General features: G+C 51.8%; 2 protein-coding genes and 1 long non-coding RNA gene across 4 annotated transcripts; 2 read left to right on the forward strand and 1 right to left on the reverse strand.

Annotated features, from left to right (window-relative positions):
• Window positions 1–821: 821 nt before the first annotated feature.
• Window positions 822–9446, forward strand: CACFD1 (calcium channel flower domain containing 1). The gene is made up of 5 exons (XM_015879359.2): window positions 822–1230; window positions 4334–4406; window positions 4769–4894; window positions 4983–5090; window positions 5482–9446. The coding sequence occupies exons 1-5, from the start codon at window positions 1107–1109 to the stop codon at window positions 5573–5575; spliced, it is 525 nt and encodes a 174-aa protein (XP_015734845.1). The 5' UTR covers window positions 822–1106; the 3' UTR covers window positions 5576–9446.
• Window positions 9447–9595: 149 nt separating this feature from the next.
• Window positions 9596–13699, reverse strand: SLC2A6 (solute carrier family 2 member 6). Its single transcript, XM_015879358.2, has 10 exons — window positions 13453–13699; window positions 12930–13092; window positions 12641–12847; window positions 11999–12098; window positions 11574–11785; window positions 11310–11462; window positions 11060–11168; window positions 10677–10850; window positions 10276–10421; window positions 9596–10190 (listed from the first exon to the last, which is right to left on the reverse strand). The coding sequence occupies exons 1-10, from the start codon at window positions 13563–13565 to the stop codon at window positions 10023–10025; spliced, it is 1545 nt and encodes a 514-aa protein (XP_015734844.1). The 5' UTR covers window positions 13566–13699; the 3' UTR covers window positions 9596–10022.
• Window positions 13700–14059: 360 nt separating this feature from the next.
• Window positions 14060–23092, forward strand: LOC107321901. Of its 2 annotated transcripts, XR_004309128.1 has the most exons (5): window positions 14060–15745; window positions 16103–17273; window positions 17609–17970; window positions 19249–19395; window positions 22736–23092. It is a non-coding gene; the product is annotated as an uncharacterized LOC107321901 (long non-coding RNA). The 2 variants fall into 2 exon arrangements; XR_001558713.2 differs by lacking the exon at window positions 22736–23092 and having other exon boundaries at window positions 19249–20067.
• The last annotated feature ends 2019 nt before the right edge of the window (window positions 23093–25111 follow it).

Here is a 25111-nt window from a genome sequence, read left to right on the forward strand (position 1 = left end):
TTGCTAGTTCTGCCCAGATTTGTTTGGGTTTTTTGCTTGCCAGCCTTCAGATTTACGTTCTGTTCCTGGAAGAGCAAGAAAGTAGATTCTTGAGGAGCTGAATATATCAGCTGTCCCACTGCAGTGTGTGGGTGATGCAGGCACTGGGCCTTTATTTCCTGCCTAACCAGAGACGTAACAGTAATGAAATAAAGAAGAAATCCTTTTGTTCATTCTTCTTCGTAACCTTTCAGCAGATGGGATCCGTCTTCCCCCTCAGCTCTGGATCCCAATTCTCATTGCTATTTATTGTTCCAGATCAACTATGTGGAGTTTCTGGTCTGCAGAGATGGGCTCTGATTACTGGCTGCACTCTCCATGTTCACAGGCAAAATGTACAGCTGTTGCTTTGATGATTTAAGAGAATCAATGCTGTCTCACTGTACCAGCTGTTTGGATACCAGCACGCTGCCAACTGGGACATCTCTGATCTGCAAAGTCCTACTTTAGCTCCCAGTTTCTAGGTCAGAAAAGCCCATTTCCATTCAGATCAAGGGGAATGGTTCCCTCTTGCCTCGAGGGCACAATTTCTTCACCACCTCCCTCTATAATGAGAGTAAAGGAGCTGCATTATCAGACCAAACTTCCATGCAGAAGTTTGTGCGTTCAGATCTCGCTCTGGGAGGAGAGTTTAGGGCTCATTGCTGCTGCATTCCCATGCAGCCACCTGCCCTTATCCCGTAAGCTCAGCGTGCCTCCCATCCCGCTGCTCCCAATGAACATGCACACGCCGGGCTCTGCCCACTGGCTTTTTAATGAGCGTGACATCAAAGCCCTCCCTGCTGGAGGAGGGGACCCACAATGCAATAGGCAGGGAGACGTGGAGGCTGATCCCACGGCTGCTGGCATCGCTGCTGCGGTCAGAAACCCTCTATTGTCAGCCCTGGGGGGGCCCGGCCCTGTATGGGGGTACGAGGAGAGACCCAGCAGCAGCAGTGCTGGGTTAGGAGCCGCCTCCTGCTCGTTCTAGAGAGGGGGTGTCATTTAAAGGGGGCGTCCTGCGCTGCTGGGGTTCAGGTGGGGAGCGGGGAGCTGCCCTTTGATCCCTCAGCAGCAGCAGCGGGGCCATGAGCTCTCAGGATGAGCAGTTCCAAGCAGCAGCCCCTGAGTCAGCATCTTCCTCCAGTGATGATGGCATGACCTGGTGGTACAGGTGGCTCTGCAGGATTGCCGGGGTCATCGGGGGCGTGTGTAAGTATCCCCTCCTTACAGCCAGCTGTTCCCCATTGCATGCATGCAAAAGCGTAAGTCAGGGTGTCGTGCTGCTGCTGGTTGGGTCGGGTCTGTGCATGGGGAGGCGGGCCCTGAAATAATCTGTGGGTGTTGCAGGTTTGTAACCTTCCTTACACGTGTGGTTTGCTGTGTTTTGGGCAGAAGGAAGAGCTGTGGGCGTGCCTAAAGCAGGGTGATGTTGGTTTGCATGTGAGTGATGCGCTTTGTGCTTGCTCAACTGCAGCACCTGGGAGAAGAGACGGCATGGGGTGGGGGGTCTGCAAAACCTCGAGTTTCCTATTGGATAACGATCATCTCCCATCAGCACGAGTGATGGAAGCAGCAGCCAAACCCCGGTCCTGCGGGATGGCTGTGGGCAGATAAAGCAGACAGTGTTTCAACAACGAGCATCAGGCTCAGTAGGATCAGGTGCAGGGCTTGAACTGGGGCCACAGGATTTAATTCATCCTATTGGACTGTCAGGTGTTCACATGTTCCTTCTGCTTATTTTCTTACCCTGCTTTGAGTATCAGACCACGTTTCCCATTCCTCCTGCTGTTTATCACAGGGGGCCCTGGCTGTGTCTATTTTTGAAGGCAAATAACAAACTGGGTTTGCACTGTTTGTTTTCTAAGGGGTTTAAGTCTTGGACGTGCAGAAGATGGGAGACAGAGCACAGCAAAGCGAGTTGGCTGGCTGGGAATTACCTGCTGCTGATGAACATTTTCCCAGGGAAAGAGTTTTTGCACCTTTGCCAGGAATCAGCTGTGTTCTGTGGGGAGATTAATAGCTCTTAAAAGTAGGAGGGACTGTTATGACTGCTTAGTCTGATCTCCTGCAGAGCACAGGATGGAGAACTTCTGCTTCGGGTCCATGACTTGAGTGTTAAAACAAGAGTGTTTCTCAGCCAGGACAGTCAGCCCAGATCTATTCCCTCTGCTGCAGTGTTTTGGCTGGTCCTGACCATCACTGTGCTTGTCTCCTGCCTTGACACCTGATGGAGCCAGACCAGGCTGGATACCCAGCCCTATACCCTGAGGCATTGCCATGCAGCCTCCTGCAGCCCTTGGTGGCTGAATGCTGCTCTCAATATGTTATGTCTGAGGTGCTGAAAGAGGCATAAAAAGGGCTGCTCTTAGGAGGTGAAATGCACCAGCTACAGACCCCATGCCTTTGGTGGAGGCCCCACACCTATAATGGAGGCAGGAGGCTGGATGGGACACGTTGGAGGGCAGCTCCCAGAGTAGCAGCTTTGCTATGGGCTGGGGTTGCAACCAGGGTCTCATCACCCATGTAGGGTGAAGATATGGGGTCCAAGATTGCAGCTCTTGGCCCACCCCTTGTGCCAAAGCAGCTCAACCCTGGCTTAGCAGCAGCACAGCACTTTGAAAACAGGTTCTTTTTCTTCTATCTTCAGCTTTTGAAGCAGCTGAGTTCTGCTTGGATTCTATTTGCAACCTTTCCTTCACAGCTTTGCTGAACTCCTGGCTTCTTTTCAAACAGTTTTACATCTGTGGGTGTCTCTGAGCAGAGCAGCCATCCTTAAGGCTGCCAGTCATTCAGGGCATCAGGAACCTCCATGAGGGCTGTCCAGATCCTCCATCCATCCAGGCTGCTTGGTGACCTTGGCTGAGTCCCTTCTCCCCCTTCTGTTCCCTCTTATAAAAGGATGAGAGCCTGTGGCTTTTGTATAATGCTCCAGGAGCAAAAATAGTGTTGCACTGAAGGCACTGAGCAGCTGCTTGGGATGAATAGAGTCATTGTGGGGGGCATTCTTTTTTTTTTCCTTCTTCATTTTAGCTCCCAGTTATTTGTTCTTCCCCGGGGCTTTCGGGATGGGACAGCAATTAAACAAATAGCAGGGCTGCCTCCCATAGCTTACGTGCCATCGAGCGATATCTAAATTTTATGCCTCTTCTGAGCCTTTGTTTTGCAAGAAGTCGTCACTGAGTTGGCAGCTCCGTCCCCTTTTGGCTTATGGAGGCAGGAGCTGATACTGCCCAGCGGGACCAGGAAGTGCCAGGCTGCTGTGGGATGCGTTGTGCTGCAAAGGAGAACGAAGGTCACTGAATCGTTATCTCTGGCTGTTGGCAGCCGCCATCGAGCGCAGTGTGTTCCTGTGCTTACAAAGCTCTGACTCCTTCCCCTCTGGTTGGTGTTTGTGCTGACGTATGGACTTGCTCAGCTCAGGTTTGCTGGGTCCATTGGCAAACGCAGTGAGCTTTTAGCTGGGGTTCCTGCAAGGACCTTTAATGCTCAGGGGTGTTTTGGGGTGTTTGAGGCTGGCACCATGTTCTCTTGTATTTCTGCTCTGTTAGAACCTTGCCCTTGCAGGACTCCTTGAGTTCTGTTGGATAGACCTAGGAATCCTTTAAAGAATAAGAGCAGTGATGGTGTTGTTTTGCAGAAATAGGAGTCTGCTTGTGGGGTGACCTCACAGTGATCCTGGCCTTTACATGCAGCTCAGTATGGTCAATAAGGGAACCTTGAGGATCCAGCAGTGACTGCTTAGAAGAAGAAAACTTCCTCTCTTTGTAGTTCAGCTCCACATCCCAGGGCTGCTTAAAGATTTTAGCTGGCACTTTGTGCTGTTGTTTACTGGGGACTCAGGTTCCTGGGTGAGCAGCGATATCAAGTGCAGGAAACGCTTTGCAAGTTTAATGAGGCGGGAGGTAGGTGTGTGGATGCTGCTGGCTGGTTCCCCTCCTTGCATTACAAATTCAGGAGCACAGGAGCTATTTAGAGCCTGGCTTTAGCCAGCATCCACTTCCACTTTGAGTAAGTGGAGACCCAGACTTGGCTGTTTTTGGCCCATCTCTAGTAGTGATGCACAGAACTGGCAGCGTGCGGCTGTGATGGGCTTCACATCTCTTCTGTTTTCAGTCCCAGCATCTCGGTGCTGCAAGTCATTTCTTTTTGCTGTGCTGCTCAGAGATGTTTGCCTGCAGGGTCCTCCCTCTTCATCCTGGGACAAAGCAGGAATTCCTTTGCACATCACACCTGGTCTTGCAGAGGTGACAGCCTGGCCTCGCTGCATGCTGGGTTGCTCTTTGTGTCAATGAAAGTCTCTGTTCTTTCCCAGCCTGTGCTGTCGCTGGTCTCTGGAACTGCATTACCATCAACCCACTGAACATAGCAGCCGGCGTGTGGATGATGTAAGTGGAGTTTCTGTTCTTTGTTTCCACTTGGGAGGGAGGTTCTGTCCACTGGGCTCTATGAAGTGAAGCGTGGGGAGCTGGAGTGAAATGCTGCTGTGTATCACTGGGTCTTGCTTGACAAGCTGGGTGGACACATGGCCTTTATTTACTCATAGCCCTCTCTACTCCCTATGCCCTCCACCATCCCTTTTGTAGCCGGGATTTGGGGCCAAGCTTTGGGAATTATCAAGAATAGGAGAGATTGAAGCAGGTTCCAGCCCTGCCAAACACTTCTGCCCACTCTGGATCAACATCAGTGGGGCTGGGGAATGGCAGATACCACTCTGGGCAGCTCTAACTCTTATGTGCTCTCCCTGAAGGCTCAATGCTTTCGTCCTGTTCCTGTGTGAGGCTCCATTCTGCTGCCAGTTCATCGAGTTTGCCAACGCCGTATCTGCGAGGGCAGACAAGCTGCGTGCCTGGCAGAAAGCTGCTTTCTACTGCGGGTGAGGATGCTGCTGGGGCTGGCTGGTGCTGGGTGCGTGGGGTGCTGTGTCCCTGTACCACCCCAGGGCCGCCTCTCTCCTCTTGCAGGATGGCCGTGTTCCCTGTCGTGCTCAGCCTGACGCTCACCACGCTCTTTGGAAACGCCATTGCGTTTGCGACTGGGGTGCTTTACGGCCTGTCAGCTCTTGGCAAGAAGTAAGAAAGATTTGCTTGCTTGGGGAGGGAACCTCCAGCCCTGCCCCATCTGCTGCCCTAGCTCTAAGGAAGGCTGTGCTTTCCTCTTGTAGCACCTTTGCTTTGGGGTGTGAGTGCTGCTGGAGGGTACGTCCCTGCTAGCATGCTCTCTCTTCAAACAAAACCTTATGAGAGAAGATGTGAGGGTCTGATGGACCTCAGAGCTTTTCCTTGGGAGCTCAGTGTAGGTTGCACCGGGAAAACCTTTGTGTCCCAACTGGGGTGAGGCTGGGGAGGCTCAGCAAGTCTCATTTCATTCCTGCTGTCACTTGGTATGGAGAGACCTTGGGAGACATCTGTATCTGATGGGTACCTGGTGCTCACATCACCCTGATGTCCCTTCTCTCTGCAGGGGAGATGCCATTTCCTATGCTCGGATCCACCAGCAGCAGAAGCAAATGGATGAAGAGAAGCTCACGGGGTGCCTGGAGGGACAGGCTCTGTGAAGTACATGAACCCAGGGTGATGTTTTGGACCCTGAGATGGTGGTGAAGATTTGGAAACCCACCCTGTCCTCCCTTTTGCCCACCCCCTCTCTGTCACTCCACGATTTCCCTGGACACTACAGCAACAACTGGAGCTCTCAGGGCTGGGGTGGGCTGTGCCCCCCTCACACACCAGCAGTTGGACCTCAGTGCTTTGGCTGCTCCCTCCTCCTGCCCACTCAGAACCAAATATCTCACGATCCTCCTTTTTCTTTCTTCCTTTCTTTCTTTTATGTATTTATTTTTTAATGGTAGAGGTGCTGGCCCTTTGAGTGCTGCTGTATAAGCCTAAATACGTAGCCTTTCTCTGTTTTAATGCCTATCACATCTTGCTGATGCTTGCACTTGGTGTTTTTCATCATGCAGGCTTTAATATGGGTCCAGTTAGGTCGGACATTGGAGGCATCTCTACACACTAAAGGACTTAACAGCAAAAAACCCCCATGCATCAAGATACTGATGCCTCCAGAGGAAAGAAGCAGTCTGCCCTTTCTCTGGCTACAGCTTCAGGCAGATAATGCAATTTACTTGAATTATAAGCATTAATTACGTAGTCTTAATAAGGGTACTTTGCTTCAGCTTCACTCTTTTATTGGGGAAGAAGGGAAGCGAGGCTTTAAAAGGATTGTGTTGCTTGAGGCTAATGGAGGCTGTTTGCAGGTGGGATGGTTGCTGATGTGCAAATGAGTCCTCCCTGAGCCCAGACAGACACTGCTCTGTTCTCTCACTTCCTGTGTCTGCTCCTGCAGTCTGTTCTGAGCCTGGGACCTGCCCTTGGCTTCTGTCTGTACAGCCTTTCTCATTGGGCTCATGTGTTTTTGCATCAGTCCCAGGCTGCTTTTGTATGGGAAAGAGGCAAATCCTTGCTTTGCAAACAGGAAAATCCCATTTTGGTGGGGTGCTGCTTTATTCCATGCACCATCAGCAGTGCTCCCTTTGGATTCTATTTGCTTTGTGTTAGGCAGAACAGAACTGCTCATTGGGTCCAGATCTCACTCATCACGGTTTCTTCTGGGGGATGGGAGAGGTTGGTGGTGGGGTTTATTTATTGTTTTTTTTTTTTTATGTGATTGCCTTCTGGTTTTACTTAGGAAAAGGGAGAATAATTTATTTCTGCTTATTTAAGTGTTTTGATGAGTCTCATCACAGTGCATCATCTCATTCCAGGGGTCAATGCAAAGCGTGCTGTCCTTTGATCCCTTTGTCTGATTGCAGTGACAGGAGATGGCTCTCCCTGCTGGGCCTGGTGCTCAGTGGAGGCAGGCAGGAGCTTCATCCCTATACTTGCTGCCTGCTGGCACCTCAGGGTCCCCTTTGTGTTATTGGGGTGTAGGGGGATGTTGTCACGCTGCAGTTTGGTTGAGCTGCTGCTGGAGGGCACTGGTGCATGTGGGCATTGTAGCAGGAGCTGCACTGTCTCTGTAGGCTGGGGGGGATTAAGCTGTCAGCGAGTGCTCCTTGTTGGTTCTTTTCTGGAGTTCAAGGAGGTGTGAAGATTTGCACCAGGCAGGAATCTGGTGTGGGTTGATTTGCACGCACAGGACCTTGCAGCTGGATGTTGGGCAGCCGCTTTGTGCTAAGCCCTTTCCCCCCCTGGGCCTCTGTGCTGTAGTTGCTCTGACACCAGCTTGTCTGGGGCACAGACCTGCCAGCCCAGATGCAATGTGGTTTAATAGAAGTTTTGCTGTTTTAGAGCCCCCCCCAGCTCTGGGCTGGTCCTTTGGCTGCATGCAGCATGTGGGACGTTGGCTTTCTATGTGTGTGCAGGGGCTGCAACCTGTTGCACAGGGCGTGCTGCCTTTGCTCTGTGTGGGGAGAGTGCAGGGATCCCTGTTAGCAGCCAAGGCCTCTGTGCTCCTTGCATCCCTGTGCAGCATCATGGAGTGGTTGCAGAGCAGCACCCTGCCCAATGAGCAGGTTTGATTTCAGGGGGTTTTCAGTAGTTTAATGGCATTTAGTAGAGGAACCTTGCAGACGGAGGCGGCAATATCAGGGTGAGCACGTCTGCAGTGGGTGGCCTCTCCTCAGTGTGGGTGAGAGCCTGTTTTTGTGGCAATAGGAAGACTTTTAGAGTAGTAGTATCACAGTAGTTAATGTGCTCATTCACAGTGCATGGTGGTTATTAGTTGTGTTTAGAGGCACCAGCTTGGAGCTGTGCAAGAATAAAGGAAGTGGAAAAAACCCCACTGCAGTGATTTGATGGGCTGAGCTCAGTCCCAGGATGGTTGGTGCATCTAAGGGGCATCAGAGAGGCCTTTGAGGGGTGGATGGGACACTCTTTGTTCCAGGAGACCTCAGGAGCAGGTGATACATTGCCTGCAGTGAGTATGGAAAGACACCTGGGTACTGGCAGTAAATGTGCACTTGGAAATGGACTGTTAGACCGTTCCTGGCTGAGCTGTGAACTCCTCTTACCAAGCACATTTATACAGCGTGCAACTGCTCCGTGCCCCATTTGGTCACAAAAAATGCTGCACTTGTACATATGTGCTCCTGGTTCCCCAGGGTCTCTCTGCTGGGCATGCAAAGAGCAGAACCTCTCGTTCTGCTGTATGCCCACACCTTGCTGCTCTAAGCAGCAGCTGATTTTGGAACAGCAAATTGATCCTCTATGTGTGTGCAGTGAATAAAAAGACCGTTCTACCTCTGGAAAGAGCCACTGTGATTTCTCACTCTAAATGCAGCAAAACCCCTCAGGCTTTCTCTATGGAAGAAAGAAGGTCACTCAGCAAATACTTCTCTCGAGGCCTGGAGAGCCCAACTTCAATTCATATTTGGGCATTTCCTCCTTTGGCCCTGGGAAGCTCAATTCATCTTTGTCATTATTTTTTCTTTCTCCTCAGGAAAAAAAACATCCACTGTCTGCAGGGAAAGGTTTCATTGAAGTGAGGATATCGAGAGCTGGTCCATAGCCATGTGAGGAGGAGAATGCTGTAGGACAGGGCTGCCAGAGAGCCTGATCTGCTGTAGGTCAATGGAAACCAGAGGCTCTTGAGACCTCAGGCCATGCTTACGAATGGTCATGCTTCAGCCAGGTCTGGACATCTTACTGGAAATGGGTCTCAGCTGCAAAGGTTGAGTTTAATACTGAAAATTCTGTGTTTTGATTTTTGGCCCATCTCTCTTCTTCAGTCCTTGGCTGCTTTAAATTAGTCCTCTGATAAAGCACAGAGCATCTCACTTAGATGAGATGCACCTCCTGCTGCAGGGGATCTAAAGGTAGTTAGGAATATCTGACATCTTAGTTACATACTCTGCACTGCCTCCTGATTCCTTGGCAGGAATGGGAGGACATGAGCTTGTCCACAACTCTCTGCTTGCCCCATGCATTTCAGCAGGCTGACAAGTGCTTGGGCACATCATCTCCAGGCTCAGGGCATGTTGTTATGTCGTTCTGACCCTCTCTGGGGAGACTCAGGTCAGGCAATTCCTCACAGCCATAACCACCTCCTGCACTGTGCTTTACTTAAAATAAGACCTTAACCACGCAGGACATTAGGAAATGGGTAAGAGCAATTTGCTACTAACTATGCAGCTGAAATCTCTAAGTGATGGAGGTGGAGGCTCTACACACAGCTGTGATGGAGGCACATCCACCTTCCTTCTTTGTAAGATCCTGGGGAGGGAATGACCTGCCCCACTACAAAGCATTGTCTGTACTGACTGTGTCTTTCCTGCAGGGAATCACTTGCACTACAGCTGAATGTCTGTCTGTTCCCGGTCTTTGTGTTTGGTCCTGAGTTTTCTTTGTGAACTGTGGTTGCTCTTGTTCATTAGGCTTCTAGTGTAACGTGTTTTTAGAGCAATAAAACGTGACCGCTTTTTATACGAATTATCGGGCTCTGCCTTTTTTGAAGCCTTTAAGCAGTGTGAGCCTCACCTGGGAGGCAGGAGGATGCTGTGATCCCACCTTGCAGCCTTTCTCTGCCTCTCCCATCTCACCCGCAGCTCTTCTCTGCAATTCAAAGCAACATCTTGCAGTTGGAGGCAAAACAGTTTTATTCTTGCAACTACACGCTGAATGCTTGCCAGAACAGCAGCAGCTGTTAACTCTGTTCCAGCCAAAGCCTGGAGCTCTTGGGCTGCTTGGGTGGCTCTACATCCACAGCCACACCTTGTGTTTTCCAAGACAGCTTTACATTCAGCCTGGTGCTGGTTATATGGTCCTGTACCTCATGCTGATGTCCTGCCTGGAGAGCCATACATAGCTCTGACTGACTTGGGATGAGAATATCTTAGGAGCTTCAGCTGGCAATTTCAATGTCCAAAGCAATGCAGTCATTGCTGCCTGTTCTCTCCCCTTTGTGGGGGATCACCATCTTTGCAGAGATCTCCAGGCTCCACTTCTATCAGCACAACCCTTTTCTTTCCAGCCCTTGAGCACATAGCCTGGTGCAGCCAGCAGCTCCTACCTCCTGAATGACCTCAAGAATGACTTCCGACCGGTCCTGAAGAAGGCTTCAATCTGTTCCAGGGACCTCCGTTTGGTTTCTGGTACACAACAGCCCGTAAATAAGATATTCCCAGCGCAGATGACAGCAAAGAATAGGAATGGCACCTCAAGACCAAAGAACTCCTGGAAAGGGGGACAGAAAGCAGATGTGAGCTGGTGCAGGGGACTCCATGGAAGAGATCCTGGATGCCTTTAGGGCTGTACTCACCACAACCCCAAGGAAGAGCTGGGTGAGAGCAAAGGCTGTCAGCCAGCTCACGACAACACAGAGGCCTGATGCCACCCCACGGGCTTTCAGAGGGAGGATCTCCGACATCAGCAGCCAGGTGATGGGCCCCCAGCCCATGGCATAACCTGCAGGGGGCAAAGTGGTGAGGCTTCAGAGTCCATATAGGTGAGCACAGCACAACCCCACCTCATTCAGTCCATCATTATTCCCCACCATATACACTCCATTCTGAAAGTGACTTCAGATGCCATCTTAGCTTTCCAGGGAGGTTTATATCCCTTCCTACCCCAAACCCAGACCTCCTTGTTCCTTATCATCCCTAAGTGAGGAAACACCCCCAGGCTCATACCCAGCTCTGGGCTCTTGCTCTCTGCACCTACCCATTATGAAGAACATAGCAGCCAGGAGGGGAATGAGGGTGATGTAGTTGACTGGCTCAGCAGGAGGGTTGGTAAAGCTCCCCAGGGTCCTGTTGGCAATGGTGCTGTTCTGAGAAGGTGCCATAAAGTGGATGTAGAGCCCCATGGTCAGGTTGGAGGCCAACATGACTCCAGCTGTGGAGAGATGCAACAGCGCAGAAGAATTAAAGGGAGAGCAATATGTGTGATGGCCCTGGATGTGATGCTCAGGAGCTGAGCCTCCTCCAAAGGAAAAACACCCTCCTACAGTCCTGCATGGTGGAAGTCTCCACTCCTGCACGTTTACAAAGCTACTGGAAATCCTTAGAGAAAAGATTCCCTTGCACACCCTGAGAGGGACGTACCTGATACAAAGAGAAGGATCTTCCTCCCAGCTTTATCCATCGACACAGCAGCGATCCCCACTGAGAACAGCCGTACCAGGCCCACAAGAGCTGCATCATACTCTGGTTTCTGCAACAGCAAAAGCGATGGGGAAGCTGAGATGGGAGACCTGCCTACCAGGTGCTTCAATACAGTCTGCAGGTCTCAGATCAGCATGGGAGGTGGCAGACATCTCTGATTGCAATGCACTGGGCTGCACCAGGAGCTCACCAGGATGACAGCCGTCTTCTTGAATATTGGCTGCAGGTACACGAGGACGCAGGTGACCCCGGAGAGCTGCTGCAGGAACCTCATCCCCACTGCAATCAGGATGGGCTTGTAGATGAAGGGATCCTTGATTTCAGCACAGGAAATCCGCTGGCTCTGGGGAGGACAAAGCCAGAAATCTGACACATTAGTACAGCTATAAAACACAGAAAGCAGCTTGGTTTTTCTATTTTCCTATCTCATGCTGGAGGTGAGTCCAGTCCTCACCTGCTTCCTCACACTGTCCTTAATCTGTTCATACTCCTGGGCATAGTCTGTGTCCCTGCCTCGCAGCCAGCACAGGGAACGCAGGGCCTCATCCTCCTTCCCCTGGGAGAGCAGGAAGCGCGGTGAGTTGGGCATGAAGCAGAGCAGGAGGATCATGGTGAGCACGGGCACCTCCCCTGCCACAGCCAACCAGCGCCAGTCCAGGAGCAGCCCTGCAGGAGCCAGGTTGGTTGGGAGGAGAATCATAGAATCACTGAGGTTGGAAAAGACCTCTAAGATCTTCAAGTCCAACCCCAACCACAGCCAATAAACACATCCCCAAGTGCCACATCTCCACTGTTCTTGAATGCCTCCAGGGATGGTGACTCCACCACTGCCCTGTGAAGGAACAATCCTGCCACCCCACTGCACACCCAGATACTTGCCCAGCGCATAGAGGATGAGGGAGCCCAGCACTGCCATGACCTGAGGACAAGTGCCCAACATGCCTCGCACCCCAGGGTGGGAGATCTCGGAGATGTAGACCTGCAGCAGGACAGCACACACAGAATCAATAGAACCTCCCTGCAGGTGTCTCACAGTCACACAGCTCAGCTCAGGAATCCCAACACATCCGTAGAGAGGGGAACATGGAGGGGCTGTTCCTGGCAGTGGGACAGGGAAGTCCTGCAGCATCCATCCCTGCCCCAGTGCAGGAGCAGTGCTGCATGGGAATGCTCAGACCCCAGAGACTGAAAAGGCACAGCCAATGGTTGCTCAATCTTTGCCTTCCTCTCTGTATGTGACATAAGGTCAGAGTCTGGTAAATAAGGGAGGAAACAACTCTGTGGAGGAACAGAGCAAGGAACAAGGACCTTCCTGCCTTCCACTTGTGGTCTAGAAAAGCCCAGCAAAATGGAGACAGATGTTCTGCGAGACCACTACCCTGGGACGTCCTTCCCAACCCCTGTAGCACCCCCATCCCCTATTGGCACAGCCCAGCCCTGAAGCTGATGCCTCCAAAGCAGAACGAGTCCCCAGTTCAGCTCCACCTCCCCTCCCATCATACAAACCCTTAGGACACGTACTGGGATGGAGGCAGCCGTCACACCACCGGCGTAGCCTGTAAGCACGCGGCCCAGCAGCAGCATCTCGATGCCCTGAGCACTGGCCATGAGTGCATATCCCACAGCAGAGGGCACGGCTGAGAACATGATGCTGAGCTTACGGCCCAGGCGGTCATTGAGGAGCATGGCGCTGAGTCCCCCCGCCGCCGCCCCCAGCATGAACACTGACTGTGGAAGGACACAGAGAGGCTTTGGTGGAGCCTGGCTCTCCCTGTATCCCCCCCCTGGTGGAGATGGTCCCGCACCTCACCCCAAACCAGGATGCTCTGTAGCGGTCCAGCCTCAGTGCAGGGTCGGGGTGAGCCTCCAGGGCAGGGATCACAGGTGAGGGGTAAACCAGGGCGAAGCCAAAGCTGAAATTCCCCAGCACGGCAGCAAAGACTGCCACATAAAGCCGCTTGTTGTTGAGGCTCCTGGAGGTGCCAGAGCAAGAAGGATGTGTTGGACACCTCTATGGCACCCGATGGAAACTCCAGATCGCTCTTTTGCAGCTTTCCCCCATGAATGCATTTCAGTCGAGCTGGCTGGTTGTCAGCCAGTACAACAAACAGAAAAGCAGAAGCTGGAAGCAGGCAGCACCGCGGCCCCAGAGATCTCCCTGCCACCACCCCACAGCAGCACCCTGTGCCCCACATCCCAGACTGACCCCAGCACCATAAGCCTCTCACAGGATGAGCTCCCTCTCACTACAGCCATGGCGCCACAGCCCAGCTCCCAAACCCCAGATCAAGTTGCCACCCCACATCCAGCCCCAGCCACAGCCTGGCTCTTACTGCAGGTACTCCTTGTCCAGCCCCCTCCTGATGCTCTCAGGGAAGGTGTTGTATGAGGAGCTTGACCTCCTCACCAGTGGCTCCCTCATGCTCGGCTCCATGGTGGTGGCCATGAGGCTGGTGCCTGTTGTGGTGTGTGCCGGATGCTTGAGGAGGGTTCAGGGGCCTGAGAGGAAGAAGCAACTGAAAGCGAAAGGGGAGAGGCCACCCAATGTTGCTTAATCAAGGAAATCTGTGTCTTGTGAGCTCATACCCAGATAAGTTCTGGAGAGGGAGCTGGGCTGGGGTAGAGAGACAGAGGGAGGTGATGGAGCTCTGTGTGCCTTTAGTGTATGCCTGGTAGTCCCTCCTGGGCAGGGCAAAGCCAGCAAAACTGAATGTTTATGGGCTGATCCTTGCAGGAACTCTACCCCAGCAGAAAGTCCCTTTGCTGAGGTCATGGCACTCCCCTTGAAGAACTAGCAGCAGCTGAGGGTTGCTTTTTGCTGGTGTGATTTATATCCATCGGTGCTGCCCTTGGAAGGTTTTACAATATAAAGCAGAAAACAGAGGGAGGTGAACCCAGGGGATGCGAGGGAGCAGCTGAGGACAATGATGAGTGCTGATGGGGATGGGGAGGGCAGCTCTGGCACATTGGGATTAGCTGCTGGGGGCTGGCAGTGCCCTCCTGCCCTGAGAGCTGCAGCAGCACAGTGCTGGAGTAGCTGTGGTTCCTGAGGGCTGTGTGATCCAGGCTCAACCTGTAGGAAGGAGGGGTGAGTATTGGCTTTTTGCAGTGGTTTCTATGCCCCATGGCAGCTCTGGTGGTGGTTCAGGAGCTTGCTGCCTCAGTTCAGAGCATTTTCCCTCCCTGCTGTCTGCTTCCCCTTCTCCAACAACCAAGCTTTGCATTTAGGGCCTGATTGATGCTGGGGATTTACAGCTGACTCAGCCACTCGGGACTGTGATTTCCCTGTAGTGAGAAAGGTCATATATGGGGGGGGGTGCTGAAACCTCAGAACAGCTCATCCCAAAATTTCCAGGGCTGTGTTAGTTCTCACAGTGCTGTCACAATGATTTCCAACGAGCAAGGGATGCTGTCAGTTGCAGCTGATCTGGGGCTGCTCCCCACGCACGCCCTCTGTTTGCAAACACTGCCTGTCATTGCTGTTGCATGGTGGCAATGCTATGTGCAAGGCTGTGGTCCTTCACAGGCCTGTGGGGGTTAGGAAGTGCTGCTGCTGGTTGCACCATGCAGACCATGTGAAATCTACAAGTGCTGCCTTTACATGTTGACTTAACGACCAGCTTTCCCCCCTGTATGGCCCTGTTTGTGCTCTCTGCTGGTTGGAGCTCTCAGGGCTGTGCAGTGCAATGAGGCTGGCAGCAGTAGGATGGGGCTGGGACCCCCCCCTCAGCCTTGGGGGTGTGAGGCACCTCCTGGCCAGGTTGCTGCAGAGCTCATTTAGGATGTGGTGTCTGTCCTAAGCCTGAACCACTTGGACAGAGGAAAGATAGGAATGCTCAACCCAACCTCCTCCCTTCTATCTGGGGCGAAAAAAAAGCACGTTGGAGAGGAGCCCTGAAGCAGTCGGATCTCTGAAAGGCGAAGTGCTATCCAGTTGCTGTGCAGATTTGTCAACTGCTTCAAGCAGGAAATTACTTCGTGTCTTGAAAAGCCTCCAAGCACCTGTAACGCTGTGAGCACGGGGGAGCTGCTGTCTGCTGGCCTGGGTTTGGTGAGCTGGGGCTGATCTGCTGGGCAGGGCCTGTTCCTCAGTGTCCTTGGAGGTAAGGGGTCCCTTGGTGCTGTGTTAGGGGTCCTGAGTTCATGCTTGGTGAGTAATGCATGCAGCACTGCATCCCCATGTGAGTCTCCTTGTGTTTCTGTAGGTCCTATCAAAACACACCAGGGGTGAAAGAAGTTGCTCTACCACCCCAATGGGCTGTGTTCAGCCATAGCATGATGGTGGGAGGATCCAAACCCTCAAGGGTGGTGTGGAGGGGGGGATGAAGTGGCCTTGTTGTGTCAGCAGTGTGTGTGAAGGGTGATCTGGTGCTGCTGAGAGCTGCTGGCTGCTCGGACACAGTGATGCATTGCTCCAGCTCAATGGGATCTTCCTCCCCCTCTGACAGCTGTGAGATCGATCATGACCGTGTGCAAAGAAGTAAAGTGCATCAAAGCCACTTGGCAACTTAACTAACCAGGCTCATAAATTAATTGCTATCCCTATTGTAAGGGAGAAATCAGTCTCTCCTTGAGGAGATCTGTCTCCATTGCTCATTCGGCTGCATCCCTTCATAAATCTTCCCTGTAAGTCTGGGCTGCTGATTGCTGGGTGGGTATTTGGGGGCGCACTGGTGTGATGCAGAGTTATGGTAGTGAGTGGGATCTATGCAAAACATGGGTGAATGGGATTTGTGGGCTCCAAGAGATGTGCTGGGGGCCCTGAAGGAAGGAGGAGGGGGGCCTTTGGGGCCAGCACTGTGTCCCCACAGAGCCCTTTGAGCCCCAAGTTGGAGGGCTTTGCAACATGGGGTCCTGTGCATCCAGCTCCAAATGGGCATCGGTGTCTGCAGCCCCAGTGGGGCTCTTCAAAGCAGACAGGCAGAAGTCAGATCTTCTCTGCTCTATCCCTCACCACACTCCCTCCTCCCTCCCCCCCTGCAGAAAAAATATCAGCACCTTCTCAGGCTGCCATCTGTTTATTTGGTTGGACTTGGAACTTGCTGAAATGTCTTTCGATGGATGAAGCAACAGAGAGTAGAAGAACAGAGCCTGGCAAGGCTGCTTGGTGAGTGGAAAATAATTTTTTGGGGCTTTCTGGAGTTTGAAGCCCCGATGATGGATGTGCATGCGAGAGATGGTAATGGCTTTGTAAGTATCAAAACACAGAGCAAGAGAATAACTCTGCCTCATGGACTGAGGAATGGATGCTGGGCGGGATCTGCTCAGCTCTGACACAGCTGCATGATGGAGTGCTGTGGGCTCGGGAGTAGGGTCCTGCATTTGTTTAATGTGTTGGAAAAAAAACACAGGGTAAGTGGTTTTAAAAGATATTACATACTCACTACGAATGTGTTGGAAAATCAGAGCATCGTTAAGGTTGGAAAAGACCTCTAAGATCATCACGTCTAACTGTTAACCCATCGCCACCACACCCAAGCTCACAGCTTGTTGGGTTTGGGGGTGTTTTGCTGGTTGCTGCACCAAGGAAAGGCTTTGCTGATCCCATTCCTTTTTTAAAGGGGTTTTGGTGTCCCACTTCCAACCTGGCTTATGTGAGTGATCCTCAGCACAGGCGCTGCCTTTTATCCATATCCTTACTGAGAGCAGGATATGGGCACAGGCTGCCCAGGGACCACAGAGATGTGGCATTGGAATTGGTGTGGTGGGCTTGGTGATCTTGGAGGACCTTTCCAACCTCCATGGCTCTGTGATTCTTTGGGGTGGTTTCTTTTTCTCCTTCCTTAATGGGTTTTTCCTCTGGGTTAATCCAACACAACTCCTGGAACAGGTGCAAGTGAGACAGCAGATAACTGGGCTGCAGGGCTGTCTGCATGGCAGGTTTTTGGGACTGGATGTTTTCCCTCCCAACACCTGGTGGCTTTGTCCAGCTGCAGCCTTGGGAGGATGATCTGCCTGTGTTTGGCTCCAATCCTTGGAGGCTGAAAATGAAAAACAACCAGAAGAAAAAAAAACTTGCTGTCAAGTATTGTCAGCAATACTCTGTATATCCAAAGCTGTGCTGGAGAACCACTGAGCTTCCTGCTACCCTGTGTTGGCTGAAAGGCAATGAGATTAAGGAAATCATAACTTCCACAAGGATTTCTTTTTAAAGGTATGTATACATATGTGTATGTGTTTATATATGAAGTTTTGAGGTATCCAGTTTAATTCACCGAGCTGCTCTGATGGATTCTGTAGTGGTGCCCATTGTGGGGGCCACCATTTGGGGTTTTTGGAGACCCTTCCCTTGCCTGTGGGCATCTTGGGCTGAGCTCTCTGATGACACAGGCTGCCTTTTGTTATTCCTTAGGACACAAATCTCCCCCTAAATTCCTGAGAGCTGCTGCCTGCTCTTTCCTTGGCCGTGTGCTTTCTTTTTTTCCCCCCCTTTTTAATACAATTTCTTTCTTTTTTTTCTTTTCTTTTTTTTTTTTTTTTTTTTTAAAGGGCAAAACAAAACAGATCATTTCCTCAATTTAATGTGAGCCAATTATGGCTCATGGGCTGTTAACTTCATCACTGCTTCTTCCAAGAAAGACGTTGGGTAAAATGAACCAGCCCAGCTCCGCGTGCGCCCAGCAAAGCTTCAGCCCCAGCCATTTATCCCCGCAGATGGAAAAAAGCTAAAGCCTATGTCGCACAAATGCCCTCTAAAGTATCCAACCACTTGTTGTACATCTGCTGACGGATACCAACTGGAAAGGAGATTAGCACTCAGACTCCCGCGCTGGGCTGTCTGCTCTTCCTAATGAGGACCAGATTGCAGCCCACGCCAGCGCTGCACCTCCAGCGGATGGCGGGATGGGGAGGTGCCAACAGCGTGGGACCGTGTGGGCTGCGGGATGGGGCTGGGCAATTCTGGGACTTGCAGTGAGGCTGGGGGTGGCATGGGGTGCTGGGGATGCTCTGAGGGGTGCAGGAGCTGCGCTTGGTGCTCTGTATGTTCACCCTAATTTGAGTGTGATGGCATTTCCAGGGGAACCATTGCATCCCTCCAATCTGGGCACCACCAGCTTGGGGCCAGCACTCAGCCAGGGTGACATCCCATAGCAGCACTACATGGGATGCGTTACTATGCATGCTATCTCCTGCCCTTCTTCACCTCAGGAATTAAAGCACTCTGTGACACTAAAAGCAATGGGGGCCGTGCCCGGGGCTGTCCCCATCTGTCCCACATCCCAAACCACCTCCATTCACTGGGGGCTGTGGGCAGCACGGCGCTATGCCCGCCGCCGGGTGCTGTGCGGCCGTCTCCTGAAGTGCTCTGTCTCCTGGCTGGGGGCCAGTGCAGGAATGTTAACGTTTTTCTGTGGCTAATTCAGGGCCATGGGCAGGCTCTGGCGCTTATTTTATTTTATGTTTCTTTTCAGCAGTGGTTGAATTGAAAATTAAGATGTGCTGGGACCTAATCCCAAATAAAAATGCCAACGTGCTCCCCTGGGGCCCTGGGGTTAAGCTGTGGGGTGGGCAGCTTGTGCCCCCATCTCAGGGCTGGGGAAAGCCAGGCACGGTGCTTCCTACCTGTGGTGGGCTGGGAGGGCTCATAAAGGACTTGCCAAACTGGCCGTGAGGTTTTTCTTATTTCCTTTTTTTAATTATTAATATTATTTTTTAATTCTTTTCTGGATTCTTCTGGATTTGGGGCTTTGGGTGTTTTTTAGTGGTGACTGGAGATGGGCTCTGTGGTGCATGGGGAAATAGAAAGAAAAGATCACAGAATCATTAAGGCTGGAAAAGGCCTCTCAGATCCCCAACCCACCCCACTGTGCCCACATCTCTGTGGTTCTGGAGCACCTCTGGGATGGTGACCCCAGCACTCCCTGGGCAGCTGTGCAGTGCAGCACCACGCTTTGTGAGCAGAAATTTCTCCTGCTGTCCAACCTGAACCTCCCCTTGGACATCTTGTCTTAAAATGATGAGCTGGGATCCTCATGTCGGGGGAGCAATAAATGGCTGCAGCCTCAGAGCAGGGGAATGGAGCTTTCTGTAAGCCTGTTTCACAGGAACCTTTTAACCTCAATGGTCCCTATGGGGTCCCTTCCAACTTGGGATGCTCAATGATTCTATGAACCTGTTTGTCCTCTTAGAAAACCTCATGGATGGAATCTGGAGGTCTGAAGACACGTTTCTGCTCCACTGGTCATCTATGAACAGGACTATGGCATTACAGCTGCCTACGTATCCTGGGGTGAATCTTCAGTGTTCATGGGCAGATTTCACCTGTTATTATTGGCGTAAGTGCAACCTTCCTGGTCATTGCGGTGTGTCCCCTGATGCCCTGTGCTTTATCATTCAAGGTCATGGGAAGCACACAGAATATTTTCATTTGCTCCTAATGGTCACGAGGAGATCTTGGGGATCAGGATGTGCTGCATGCATTGAAGCGCCTTCACCTCAAAGGCAGACGGAGGTGATGCACAGGGAGCTCCCAAAACTCATTTCCCATCCTAAGCCCTACACATCCCAAATGCATACCAGGTCCTGCAGGATGAGACTGGAGAATGTGGGAGCAAGAGGAAGCAAGGTTTGTAAGGGAAAGGATGGGGAGATGCTGCTGTGCTCTTTGGGGAGCCCCCAATGCCCTGCATGCCGCATGGAGCTCATGTGAAACTCATTAAAAGTGTGAGGAGAGGGAGGACGATGGTTGGGAATCGTTTTGTTTGGGTTTCTAAAACGTGCGCATGAAAACACTGTGTGGTTTTCTGACAAATTTGAAACAGTGCTATTCAATTCACTCCAGCGTTGCTACTGTTGATCTAGCAGACTGTAAAGCATTTATTGGAGTTGCTTGAGGCGAACTTAAGCATCTGTGGAATAACAAGTCCAGGAAGTAATTGCATCCACAAGGAAAATATTTTTATGTATAATTCAGTGACCCATTTTATAAACATTGTGGTTCCACCTTGGACTCTTCTTTTTTTTTTTTTCTTTTCTTTTTTTTTTCCCCCATTTTTTTCCCCCCCTTTTCACCCACAGCATTCCCCCATCCAAGCGCCTGAGGTTGGCCAAGTCTGCCAGCTTGGGTTTGGTGGCTTCTGCCTTTGGTTAGAGGCAGGAGGGACACCCTGGGGTGCCCAGCGGTGGTCCTGCAGTGGGGGGACATCGGTGCCAACACAGAGAGACGGCGCGGATGGCTCCTGCAGAGCCTGGCAGGCATGGGAGGTTTGTCTCAGGGCAATGGCTTTGCTTTATACTTTAGCTTTATGAGTCACCCACAGCTTGTGTGGCATTGGGTTGGGGTTGAGGTCACTGGCACCCTAGCTGTCCCCATGTCCCCAGCACTGGGGATGTCACACAGTGCTGGGAAATGGGGCTGTAAGCAGAGCCAGCCCTGCCACGGAGCTGTCTGCTGGGGGAAGAGCCAACCCCGCCGCAGTGGCTGATGAAAGCATTATATTGATGCTTTCCTTTGAGTTATGTTTCTTTGGGCGAAGGGAAGTGGGCTGAAAACAAAAAGGCAACCAACCATGCTTCGGAGGAGTTGGGCTCCCCATCAAAATTCTTTTGGCAGCTGAAAACCATGATGGATTTTTTGATTTCACAATGTCCATTTTTGGGTAGATTTTTCTTTTTTTCTTTTTTTTTTTTTTTCTATGGGGGAGGGGGATTCATTTCCATGCAATAGGAATTCTTCTCCCCAAGCACCTTTCCCAACCAGGGGCCCTGAGTGCTCAGAGCTGTTGGAGACCCACAGCACACAGCCTGGGGACACTGAGTACAAAGCTGTTATCATCTCATGGTCCTCATCCTCTGTGCTGCACTGCAGGGAATCATCTGAACCTCTGAACACCCACAGTGCTGGGGTGTTTTCACTGTCCTGCAAATCCCTGCTTTGACCTCTTCAAGCCAAACAATGCCAAAAACTGATGGGCAGAGCCCAAGATGAGGGTGCCAAGGTGGGGCTCCCCATCTTCTCCCAGTGCTTTTCTTCCCCCCCTCCATGCTCTGCAATGAGCCCTAAAGCAAGGCTGAGTGCCTGGCCTCCCTCCAGGGGGGAGAACAAAGCAAAACAAAGCAGCCCTGGGAGTAAATATTATCTGGATACGAAGGAACGCTATGTTTCTTTGTATGGGTCTAGAATTTCTGCCTTTTAACAGCTAACCTTGACTCAGCCAATATCCACAACATGCAGCCCTGGCCAAAATATGCTGGGCCTTCAAGTACCACAACAGCTGTTTTTCTTGCTAAAATACAACATTAAATTTTTTGGACGGCTGGATGCTTCCTTGATGAAAATGGAATAAGGGGCTATTTTCCTCCTTCCTTCTCTTTCTTTCCCTCTCTCCTCATCCTGCTGTCTCCAATGCCCTGCTGGGACCGGAGCCCCCAGCACTCAGCTGTAAGGTGAGGGCTGGGACCTGTGGGCTACTTGGTGCCCCCTCTTGTTCCTGGATCCCTCCCAACACCCAGCCAAGCCCCAGCCAGCAGTGGTTGCAGCCCTGACATCTTGTTTTGTTGATGGTCTGTCGGTTGTCCAAAAGGTTCTTTTGTTAGTACAGAGGAACTGAGGGATGTGTGGCAGTGGTGATGCTTCCACATGTGCCCAAGGGGATCTTGTGGTGCTGGTGGGACCCCGGTGGGATTTGCACTCTGCACACCCTATCCATGCAAACAACAATTTAGTGCTTTCTGGAGGGCTGCAGCTGATGACGTGGTGCAGGAACATGGTGGTCGCATCCAGCCCTGTCACCTGGAGCTGGTCATTCTCCACACACCAACCCCAAATCTCAGCCAGCATAGGGCAGCATTCATTCTCCTTCACCCTGCAATGCCTATGGTGAAATTAGCCCTGAGCTGGGTTTGCTGGCACCCTTATCACCCCAGTGTCATCCATCACTACAGCAGATCCAATGCGTTTGGGACACAGGACAGCCTTGCTGGACAACATGCTTTTGCATGGCTGTTTTGCTGCTTTTCCCAAGCTGAGGTGGGCACAGAGAGCTGCATGGTGAGGATTTGCAGGAGCCTTGGATCTGAACTCAAGGAACTGCTGCAGTGGGAGCAGGGATGATGCTGCAGCCCCATGGCACTGGGATGTGGGTTTGACAGCTCTGCGCTGCCCCACACACGGGTCCTACTCAACCCCTCCACGCCTCCGGCACGCGAGCTGTGGGCTTTGCTGCTTGGAAAAAAAAAGATCCCTCCGCTCCTCTTTCTTTCCTTTTTCCTTTTGGTTAAAGATCAGCTTGACTTTTAATGGGAGACAGAAGAATTTTTTAAAGGAGGGAGGTGGGAACCCAACCAGGAGCGAGTTTCATTGCCCAGAGCCTCGCAGCCGTGTTTATTTTGAATGGGGCCAGGGGCAGAAGTGGGGGGGCAGAGGGGGGCAGATGGAGAGGTGCCACGGGCACAGCTCAAGCCCGGACCCCAGCACTGTGCCACCCTTCCCCATCACTCTGCATTCCCAAAGCACTTCTTTCTCCTTCATATTTCACTTGCTGAGCTGTTGGCATCGCTCTCGCTGTGTGTTACAGATGGGGATGGATGGTGATGGGGACTCGGCCGCGTGCGCCCGGCGCAGACACAGCGATATTTGTGTGTGTGTAATGTATGTGTTCCCCTTTCCCCGGACAGCTACCATGTGTTTGGAATTAGCGCCGCGGTTGCAGGGGGAGAAGGCAGCTGGGTTTCTCCGGAGCATTTCAGTGCTTAATCTCTGAAGAATGCAGAATGTCTGTCTGGATGCCCCGGCCAAGATCAACTCCGCGGCACGGGGAGGCCAATATAAACGTTCATGTTTTGTGTCACCGAGATTTCATTAGATGTTTTTTATGTAATTGCATAAGTCAAACTACTGTGATGAAAATGCCACAGTGAACAAACGGGATGAATTGTGAAACCTCTCCTTCGAGGAGAGGACTTGCGGGGTCCAACTCCAACCTCTTCCAAGGCAATGGGGTCCAGTTCCAGTCTCTTCCAAATGCTGGTGACCTTTTTGGAGGCTCTTTGCTGTCCCATTGCCCTCATGTCAGGGCAGGAGATGTCCCCATGGATGGCACTGGACTGCTCGTGTCCCAGGCTATGGGAAGCAGATGGGGTTGGAGGAAGTCCTCTCCCATTTCTTGGCTGCCCTACACCCCAGCACCCTGCAGCACTGGGGTGAGATCACTGCTCCTTTTATTTCTCATTTTTAGAGGAGCGGATAGAGAGCATTGGGACTCACTCTGGAGCTCACAGCAGTGCTGTGTCTCATCCCCACTGCCATTCCCAATGGTTTTGTGCCTGTGCCCCTTAAATATCTGGTGTATTTCCTTGATTCTACAGATTAATGCAAATTTAATGAGGCCTTCATCACCTGCATGCTCTCAAGGTGCCACCATTTGGTGCAAGCATAGTGCTGTTATTCCCTAGGCTCAGCAACATCCATTGCTTTCCTGTCCCATCCCATCCGTGGTGGTGGTCTGGCAGCACACAGACCCCATTGGGACATAAGGACAGGCAGAGGCTTCTGCAAGCAGGGCTGGAAAGGTCACCCTCACTGCAGACACATCTGCTGGGCGGGAGGGCCTGGAATTTAGGATATTGTTTTTCTGGCGGGGAGTGGTGGGTGCCAAAAGCCTGATAAATTAATCACCTTGGACATGGGTCAGTCCAGCTCCTGGCGCATGCAGCCTGGGCCGCCCGAGCCACTGAGTGGAGATGGGGCCCACATTCAGCATGAGGTGAGGGGTGGGGGGACGGGGAGGGGAGGGGACACCACCTGCTCACAGTGTGGCTGGATGCAGAGCTGTGATCCTGGATGCTGTTCTGCAGCAGATCCCCATGGCCAGGCAATGTCACCCCCTGACTGGCTGCTGTATGCCCGATGTCTGTGGGAGATAAGAATGTGTTTGGGGTTTGCACAGCTCCTGGTGCTGCAAGGTGCTGCCCTGAGGACTGCTGCAGTGCTTCGGAGCATGCAGGTTGTGGAGGAGGCTGCATGGGGTGCAGCTGTTGGAGGTCACAGGCAGCTTCTTGCAACCATTCAGCCCTGTACCTGCAGGCAGGTGTTTGGCACCTGGGCTGGATGCCCTGACTACATGCCTGGCACAGCCCAGAGCTGGGCTGGGGTTGATGCTGTGCAGCAAGTAGCTGTGAATGGCATTGTGGATCCATCACAGCAGTGTTGGTTTGCAGGGATCACTTTGATCCTTGCCCGCTGCTTGGGCTCATGCACCAACAGCGGACAGTGGAGATTTTTCCGTATCTAATGAATCTGCTGCTGTCTTCCTCTTCCCCGTGCAAGCAGTCTCACTTCTTGTTTCCTGCATCCTTTCCCAGCAAGCGTTTGCATCACCTTCCCCAGTCTTTCTTAGGACCACTTCAGTATGGAAAAGGATAAAGAGGGAAGCAGGGCAGGGAGCAGAGCTTGGAGGAAAATCCCACTGGAGCCTTCAGCACATGGGCTGTGCTTGTGCCTCTCTTGCACAGGAGCCGTGCAGGTCACAGCCCAGTGCCTGGGGCAGAAGGTGTTAATCACGTGTGCTGTCATCCACCTTTGGGATCTGAGACCTTTTTGGGACCATGCAGAAGCTGCCTCCATCCCTCCTGTCTTCTCGCCTTTTGTTCTCTCCTTCTCTCTTTTTCTTTTCTTTTTTTTTTCTTTCTGTCCAGACATAATTAATGTAAACCAAATGCTTTCTGCACAGCTACTGGCATCCTGAACCCATGTTATGTGTGGTCTTCCCTTTAGCCTGGACAGAGACGGAGCAAAATGTTGAGTGCTATCCCAGACCTTCCTGGGCAGAGAGCAGCATCCATTGCACAAGAGGCACCTTCAGACTGTGCATTCCCTGCTGGGATGGGTTTGTGCAGTGCTGGTTGAACTGGTTTAAATGAAGTTTTTGAGTATATCCATGGCTTTATCTACCAAATACAGCCAAACTCAAGCTGAACTTTCCTTGCTGACTGGAGGAAACTTGCTTAACTGTGAACCCCAAACACAGTGAGATCTTGCAATGTGATTTTTAT

The sequence above is a fragment of the Coturnix japonica genome, chromosome 17 (genome assembly GCF_001577835.2).
Source record: "Coturnix japonica isolate 7356 chromosome 17, Coturnix japonica 2.1, whole genome shotgun sequence".
Classification (NCBI taxonomy): Eukaryota; Metazoa; Chordata; class Aves; order Galliformes; family Phasianidae; genus Coturnix; species Coturnix japonica.